This window comes from Microchirus variegatus (assembly GCF_963457635.1).
Source record: "Microchirus variegatus genome assembly, chromosome: 17".
Taxonomy (NCBI): Eukaryota; Metazoa; Chordata; class Actinopteri; order Pleuronectiformes; family Soleidae; genus Microchirus; species Microchirus variegatus.
The window spans coordinates 10194805-10204330 of NC_139818.1; the positions used below are offsets into that span (position 1 = coordinate 10194805).

Consider the following 9526-nt stretch of genomic DNA (forward strand, 5'->3'; position numbering starts at 1 on the left):
CAGGAGGCTGAGGAGGCAGTGGGTGGTGCAGGGAGATGAAGAATGAAGGAGACAGGGGGCAAGTGTTTGGTCACACAGCAAGTGCCTGATTAATTAAATCCCCCCGTTTGTTTCTGTCAAGATCATCCTGGCACTTCACCCAACACTCGCTCCTCTCTGTGGGTCTGTACATCAGGGTTGCCAGGTCTGTGTTTGTTTTGTTTGTTTTTTTTGTCTGCTCTTGAACTAAACTTATCTTTGCTGCAGTTAACCCAAACACGAATCCATACCACCTTTCTTTGTGTCAGATATCGATACAGATAACACAACCCTGAGTATCTACGATAGCGATATCAGTCCGATACTGGTTTTGACCGCTTTTAAACAACGTATAGCTGTTAAAAAGACATTTGTGCTGATGTACATTATATACCACCAAGCCTGTATATTTTTCATAATGTAAATTTTTTAAGTGCAATATATTGTCATTTTTCATACTGTCAAATTGTTTTATATTGTAGTTTTTTTCATCAGTGCAATATCCATATCCTTATTTAATAGCTCAACCTTGTTTCCTTATACTGTAAATACCATGTGCATACTGTGTATATTCTGCAGACCGGTTATAATGTACATTCTACATTCTATTTTTAAACCTATTTTTATAGTCAGTGTTAATATCTTTATACATTGTACATTATATATTGTATTTATTTTTGGTAATGCATGTTTATTATTTATTATCCTTATCTTTATTGTCTTGGAAATTTCCCCACTGCAGGACTAATAAAGGACTATCTTATCTTATCTTATCTAAACCTAACCTTTTCAAAAACATAATGTGCCCAAAAAGTAATATATGACATTAATGTGCCTATAACAAGAGTACATACTATATGTAATGTTAATTTATAATATACTTATATGCCGTTTAGTCAAATATGCTTTTACTCTTAAAGTACAAACATGGAAATACACAATACTTTGCTATTTACTTCCCACTCCCATATAAGTAGAAATAAATATGCCTTTTATTTAAAATGGTGTCTTAGCGCAGTCGCAGCTGACGTGACGAGTACAGCACGGCAGACGTGTGTGCAACCCTCACTCGCTCTGGTCACGTGACAGTGGCGACGCACATCTCCAGATTGTGCTTCGTGAAGTATTTACATATTTTTTCTGACTCATTAACCGCGCTGAATTTTATTTCACAGTTATCCAATTCACTTGTAAGAACCCGCAAACACCCTATGATCACAGGAAACGACACTGATGATGTGTCCGAGGTCGTGCATCAGAAGCGATTTCTACCACCACAACACTGATACTGGGTATCGGCTCATCCCTAATAGATTATTTCTTATGTTTTCAAAAGAGTTAGCATTTTTAAAGGGACTTTCTGTATTGGTTTTTATTAGGAAATAATAAGCTGGAAACCAGCTTCATGATTGTAGCTGCTGTCATTTCAAACTCTGCTCTGATACTTGGCAATGAAGACACAACAGATTTCCTCATAATGCTTGTTTGATGTCTGAGTTTCGGTCACTGCCCTCACTCCTGCTGCTTTACTTCATGCTTAGTGCTTTTGGCTCCGGTGCAAACTGCACACGCACACACACACACACACACACACACACACACACACACACAGGCATGCGAACTCAATGCTTGCAGACATTTGCCCAACTGTCTCTTACACATGCCTGCACATGTCTGTGAATACACGCATGCACCAGCAAACGTATCGACGTTCTGACAAAAATAATAACAACAATGATTGTGATTGCATAAGAAACAACAAATATAGGTGAGACCAGACATTAAACAGGACCAGGTGTAATCCCCCCCCCCCCCCCCCCCCCCTCCGTCTGAGTCATTAGTATAAAGAAGCAGGTACTAGAGGAAAATGGATTAAAGCTGTGTTGGTGCAAGCGTGCACCTGTCTCCTGAGACACACCGGGAATAGCTGGCAGGAACACTGCGAGGCAAACGTACGCGTCTGCTCTCAGCAGCTGAGGCAGAGAGCGGGAAGAAGTCAGCACAAGTCAAATATGGATCACCTGTCTTCAGTTAAATCTTTCAAACGTCTGGTTGTCACGGCGGTTCACAATTCATAGTATGATTAGAAAAATCATAAAATTGCTCTAAAACCCAGTGAATTAGTTAATTAATTGTTTTTATTACTTTGGTGATAGGAACAATCTATTATATATACACACATATATATGTAATTATACATCATGTGGTTCTGAAATAACTGGAAAAAGGCAGACCCACTCATGTTGCACGTCGAAATAAATCACTAGGACTGCATGTCGTTGACACTGATCTTTTCCAAAGACTGGGTTCAGGCAGAATATTTATTCCCAGCCTTTAACTTCATTTTATCAAACAACACGTGCATTTAAATGAAGTTGTGATTCATTTATCACACAGATATCTCTTCACTCGGAGGCGTTCGTAGCCTTTTATTTATTTTATTTTTAATTTATTTATTTTTTTAAATGGGTCTCTGTATATAACGTTTAGGAACATTGACAAGTCACTCACATTAAATATTAATTCCCTGTTTGACATTGAATTCATTATATTACAAAAACAAGTTTTATATTTGGGATACCTGGAATTATGTGTGCTCCTCCTTCAAGTTTGAAACAATAAATATGAATAGAACACTATTTGTAAAAAAAAATACAGGTGCACAGTATTATATACAGTATTGTGTACAAAAGTGAATGTTAAACGTACTCATATAGAATGTTCCAGTGAGGCTTTGCTGAGCAGACAAACTTGTATTTAATGACACCCTTAAAAAGTATTTATAAAGGTTCACACCTCTGAGCACTTTGGTCACTGTTCCACATCTGACTTACAATGAGATGCCATTAATGTGACATATTAAGCTTGTGAATGACACATGAATTGTTTCATGTGGTGGAGTAAATTCTTAACCCATTTTTCCAATGATTTAAGGGTGTGTGTGTGTGTGTGTGTGTGTGTGTGTGTGTGTGTGTGTGTGTGTGTGTGTGTGTGTGTGTGTGTGTGTGTGTGTGTGTGTGTGTGTGTGTGTGTGTGTGTGTGTGTGTGTGTGTTAAAGTTAGAGTTAGGCACTTAGTTGTAATGGTTATGGTGATCTTATATCTTTGAGAGGTCCAAAAAACATTATAGCAATATTTTGTCTGGGCCCAACAACAGGATTAAGACCTGGTTTTAGGGCTAGGATTAGGATTGGGTTTAGGTGTGGGTTAGGGTTAGGTTTGAGAGTTAGGATTAGGCACACAACAAGTTGTCAACCTTGTCAGGACCAGTAGTCCTCACGGAGACCAAAACCTGGTCCTAATGAGGCAGGACGTCATTTACTGAGGAACCGATTAAAGGTGCCATATGTACGAATGTGGCCAAAAACGGTTACTACATTCAAATTCAAAATACAGAGGTCTTTTGGGTTTCGTTTTTCTGACGTAACTGGCAACCCGTGGTTGCTCGGCAGCTGAGACTCTACTGACTGCAATGATTGGTGGATGGCGGTAGGTGGCGCCACATGCCAAAACATGATTTCAAAACATAAACATGATTTGCAGTCTGCAAAATATTTTTTTTAATGTAAATGTTTTTTGGCTGTACTGAACTCTGTGACATATTAAGAGGATTTTATGGCCAGTTGCTTTGGATTTATTACATAATGCACCTTTAAGTTTAGGGCCAATATTTGAATTGTGGTTGAGTTAAGGTTATGGTTAGGCATGGTAAAAGTTAGGGCTAATGATCTGTGCAGGCTGTCCGCATGAATGGAAGTCAGTGCAGTGTCCTTAAGAGGACAGCTGCATGAACCTGTGTGTGTGAGACACAACAGGTAATTTTAAATGGGTGTTGTACAAACACAGTGGAGCGGCCTCACCCAGTGCAGACCAACAGGCAACACCAGCCTCAGCAGCAGCAGCAGCAGCTCTTAATCCTCAGCTCGTCTAGCTGGTCTTTCTGTCTGTCTGACTGTCTGACTGCATGGGTGGAGGATAATGGAACGCTGTGCACTAAAGCCGCTCTCTGCTCGTGCGAGAGCTGGTTTTTGGGTGTTGTTACGGAGGTGGAAGTGAAATGTGAAAAACGGCCTAAAGGTTAACAAAGGGAGAAAGTTGCCTCAGCGCTGGAGGCTGAAAAGGACACAGCTGTTGGAGCCTCACACACACTCACACTCGTTTTCATTATAGAAACATAAATTATGACTGTGTGAGGACGTTAGGAAAGCAGTTCTCATATTAGCATGTTTTACCAGCTTCTCAAAACCACATTAACGCAGCGAGAGGACATTAGCCAACCAGACACAACATTTTAACGTAAATACAGTTGAGACGGATCGTGTATTTTGACTTAATGAAAATGACTGAAACTGCAAAATAAGTCGGAAAATCTTGACATTAATAGTTCAGACGTGCTGATGTTCACCAAAGAGCCTCAGCACTAAAGAGAGAGTTGAAGTTACACAAAGTCAGACACAAGGAATAACTGAGTTTAGCCACTTAGTAAAAGACTAAAGAAAGAAAGAATTGTACACTCTTAGAAATAAAAGTGCTAAGTAGAACCATATAAGGTTCTTCGGCTTGTCCTCATAGGAGAACCCTTTTTGGCTCCAGGTAGAACCTTTTTATAAGGGTTCCACCAAGAACCCTTTTAAAACCCTTTATTCGGGAAAGGGGTTTTAAAGGATTTCCTGGATCAAAATGGTTCTTATTGGAACCATTAGTGTTACCAAGAACCCTTGAAAAACCCTTTCTTTGGGAAAGGGTTTTTCAGAAGCAAATGGTTCCAGGTAGAACCTCAGCACTTGTAGAAGGAGAATTGTGGAACCCTTATTTCTAAGAGTGTACACCCACTTAAGTCTGTGACTTTTAAAGAGTATATTCTCTGTTCTGTCTCACTATTAAACAGTCTCTTCTGACAGGAAACTGAAGTTTGTTTCACTTTGTAAAGCACTCACTCCCTGCACCAAAGACCATAGAGAAAAACACTGATTTTGCATCATGGGACATGGAGTTATTGTGTTGTTGATCCACCACTGCCTCCATCAGTGAGTTCAAATGTGTTGTTTTGTGCTTTGATTTGAAATCCTTTGTTGTCCTTCTTTGTGTTTTCAGACTAATTATAGTGACACAAACTTACGACAAGATTAAGCAGTAGACCAGGGACAGAGTAGACTTTGGTGTAAGCGAGTGAGCAGTTTACAAACATACGATCTCAGTAAAAAAAAAAAAAGGCTTTCCAACGACGAGACAAATCAGGAAATTAATTATTCAGATATCATTAGCTTAAACTGCTGTACAAACACGTTTTACTTCTGTGATTGAGCCTTTTCGTAAAGCGGCTGATATCAGTTTTTTCTTTTGCGTTTTCTTGCTGACGACCACGTTTTCAGCGAGGAGCGACGTCGTCTCTGCGTATCAGACTGGTTCTCAGCCTGCATCAGTCACTTCAAACAGCCGCACTTCAGAAAAACCTGATGTTCCTCTTGAAAGGTTGATTATTCCGTGACAGGTACTTATAGAACGAAGATGACTTGTTCTCCTCGCAGGGCTGATAAAATACACTTGTCGAAAAAACAAACCCCGCCGTCACATGGGCTCTAAAGGTGCTGACTGACAGCAGGGGAGTTACATAAGCGCAGCATGAACACAGACGTGTGCAGAAACACAGACGTGTGCATGCAGCGTCACGTCTGTCAGACCTGTGTACCTGAGACTAATGTTAGGATTATTGGAAAATGATGTGCTTTGTACTATGTTTTTGACTCAGTCACGCTGTTCTGAGGAGTCAACATGATGCAGCTCACCTCTCATTACATTGGCATGATAATCTTGCCGCACACACACACACACACACACACACGACACGTACAGCACAGCAGAGACAAACGTGTGCGTCTCACCTGAAGTGTCCCACATGTTGAGCTCGATCCTCTGCTTGTTGATCTCGAAGCTGGCTGTGTAGTTCTCAAACACGGTGGGAACGTAATTCTGAAACGACACAGAGGCGAAAATAAGACAGAAGTTTGAACGCACATAACTTTTAAAGTCTTGTGAGGGAAAAAAAAACAACATAAATGAAAAGATGTGAAAATAAGGTGGAGCCAAGCTGAGGTGAATCAGCTGTTTTATGTTGTTGTGTTCTTGTAATTAGGGCCTTTTCTGGCATAAACACTGACCTTGTCAGGACCACTTGTCCTCATGGAGACCAAAACTTGGTCCTAATGAGACAGACCTAATTAAGTTTTAGGACTAAAATGGACTAATGCAGAGATGGAAATTGTTCTCTAAATGCATTTAATTCCACAACCAGCCGTTCTTTGAACAACATCATGTACGCAGGCTTGAAAATATTCATTTAGGACATTAAACATGATGTAATACTTCCTGAAAAATATAAATAATCTTGTGTTGTTTTCATGGCTAAAACTAGTAAGAGCCTCTTATCTTGTGAGCTTTGGTTGCTCAAATAGTGATGAGTTTCAATATTTATCCATCATAATCATCATGATAGATGTATGTTTCATACATATAATACAGGCATAGGGTATGTATTTTATTTGGCAAAGTTGTAAATGAATTAGTCTTAACATATCTTTACAGATAATTGTATACATAAATATATATATATATATATATATATATATATATATATATATATATATATATATATATATATATATATATATATAGATGCCAAGGTGTCTTCTATAATCTCCACTAACCTCATACGTAGTTTGTTTGTTTGTTTGTTTGTTGTGGTCAAACTGCTGAAATGACCTGGCAACTCCGGGAGGCGACATCACCCGACGGCTGAGATTTTTAGCGCACTTTGTGACAGACACCACAGAGAATAATAATAATCCTCATAATCATAGTCGTCATAATAATAATAATAATATAAAGAAAGTCGAAGTCTTATCACATTGTGCATTTTCCTCAAATACTCATGACATAAAGATTAAGAAGGGAATCAATATAAATAAATTCATAAATGAATCACATATGACGGCAGTTATGTGTCAGTTTACGCCTGATTATGACAAATAGTTGTGTCAGAAGTTGCTGTAAATGTCAGTGAAGACGGAGACTTCGCGCGCACTTTGCGCTGCAGTCATCACTCATGTGTGCGCACACTACACTAAGTCTCTTTATGTATTTATTTATCTGTGAACGAAATGACAGTCTCTCACCTCTGGATACGAGTCTTTGGCAAACACATGGAGCAGAGCCGTCTTGCCACACTGCGTGTCCCCGACCACCACGATCTTACAGCGGAGTAATCCTTTGCTCTCCATCGCTCGTGGCCCCGTGATGATCAAGTATCACTGAGTCTCACTCCTGCTTGTCATTGAGCTGCGGTCAGAGTGGGGTGAGACTCACAATAACACACACACACACACACTCTCTGTCACTCACTCACACACACACACACGCCGTGAAAACTGTGAGGGGAAAATAAAGAGTGTGTTCTCCTGAAGACACAGAGAAACTCCTGCTGCTCACTCTCGTGTGGTTTTGGCTACATGCTCTGCGCTCTGCGCACTGCTGCGCTGCCCTGCTCCACCGGTGGCACCGAGGACACCTGTTAAGCCCGCGTAATTCAACACTGACTTCCTGTTAGACGTTTCAAAATAAAAAAAAAATAAAAAAGTCAAAGGCAGAGCAGCCTCCCAATAATTTATTGAGGTTCTTATTCCTTATTCAAAGGACTATGTTAGAGCCACAATGTAAATATGTTAGTACAGTTACATTTTCATTCATAAGTATTAATTTATAATTTTGATGTTCTTTTTTGTTAACAGGAAAGATGTGTCATGGTCAAAAATGTATGCATAATTGATTTAAATCCTGCTTTCTCAAACTTAACTTTACCATGGCGACTTTAATTTGCTGAGTTATTTTTTCCCAGGCAGCGAGAGAGCTGCATAATTTAAACCTTAAACCTGAACTATAACAATCACTCAGTCCAAGATTAGGACCAAGAGAGAGAACTGCAAAGGTCAGACTGACAGGCTCTCTATTCCCTTTTATGAGATGATGTATGTTGTGATTTGGCGCTATATACATATACATATATATATATATATATATCACATGAACTAATGCAACCACATCAACACAAAATATACAAACTACCACTTTCTGTGTCAAGTATTATACTAAAGTATTATACTTTAAAGTATTATACTAAATAATACATCAATAAATAGTCCTAAATAAAAAAAATAAGTCACGGTGTAGGATTAGAAAGTCTATAAGTGGTACTTACTGTGTTATTGTGCACTTTGTTACTTTGTTTTGCTGTGTAGCTATCGTGTCGTCTGCGTGTCATGCTTTTACTTTGAAGGAAACACCTACACGTTTCCGGTCTCGCTCTGTCTATTTCTGGTTGACTTTATACTGTATAGTCATGCTGCGTTTCAGGTGACAAGCTTTTCTCTCTCTCTCTCTCTCTCTCTCCTCAGTGAACTTTAACATTAACACCAAACAGTCCACAGAAGCAATATATACATGATATGTTTATATAGATAGATAGATAGATAGATAGATAGATAGATAGATAGATAGATAGATAGATAGATAGATAGATAGATAGATAGATAGATAGATAGATAGACATTATAGCTTATAATTGACTGTAAGATTATGACTCAAGTCAGCATACTAACACATCAGTGTGGTGATTGTCTTCTCTAATGACTCACATGTTTTTCTCAGTAATCTTCCATTCTCTCTTCAGAGGTGAGAAACAAATGCACTCTCATTGTCATGCTGTGCTGTGTGGTATAGAGATGTGTGTGTGGTAGCATATAAATGCTCATTTCACTCCAGAAGTCACTTTATCACAGCCTGTTTGTTTTGTCTTTCATATCAATGAACAGGCAGCACATAACTTCTGACACGTGACATAGCGCCATCCTCTGGTCAGAGAGAGCCAGGCAATCCAGAGGAGTTTGGGCTGGAGTCCTTACACTTTACAAAGAGAATCTTTTTCATATCATATTATATCAAATCATAATTAATCTTAAGCCAATTCTTTTTTTTTTTCTTTTTTCTTTTTTAAATAAGAAAATATACTGTAATCAGAGACAAACAATAGGCACATCGACTGCTGTGTACATCATGTTGCTGACCTCAAGTGTCTGTAGTGATTCTCTAAAATTGTTGTTAAATAACCCACTTTCTCATTTAGTCACTCTAACTCTGAGCATGGAAATGTATTTAAGTTACGCTGGAGTTCATTTCTTATAGATAAGTAAAATGGGATAAAATGTGATATGAAATATGTCAGTTTGCTTCCATTTTTCCGCTTCACATGTATAAAATTATGGGAAACCCGACCGATAAACCTGACAGATATGCAAGCACTGCGTAGGCCACTTTGCCCATGTGTACTGTGAGAAATGCTGTTTTTCAAGCCAACCATCACTCAAAATAAAAAGGTTGTGAGCCGCAAAATGAGTAAAAATAACTGAAATGTAATGTCCTCCAGACTTCCACCCTGCCAGTTCCATTGCTGCATTGCT

The 9526-nt window shown here is 38.9% G+C and overlaps 1 protein-coding gene across 1 annotated transcript in view; it reads right to left on the reverse strand.

The window, feature by feature from the left end:
* LOC310939142 (rho-related GTP-binding protein RhoN-like) overlaps nucleotides 1-7535 on the reverse strand; it is a 42526-nt gene extending 34991 nt beyond the window's left edge. The window contains exons 1-2 of the mRNA XM_083903808.1: nucleotides 7190-7535; nucleotides 5900-5987 (exon numbers count right to left, since the gene is read on the reverse strand). Of these exons, the coding sequence (XP_083759934.1) occupies nucleotides 5900-5987; nucleotides 7190-7294 (193 nt within the window). The 5' untranslated portion in view covers nucleotides 7295-7535. The remainder of the gene's footprint in view (nucleotides 1-5899; nucleotides 5988-7189) is intronic.
* Nucleotides 7536-9526: the final 1991 nt, after the last annotated feature.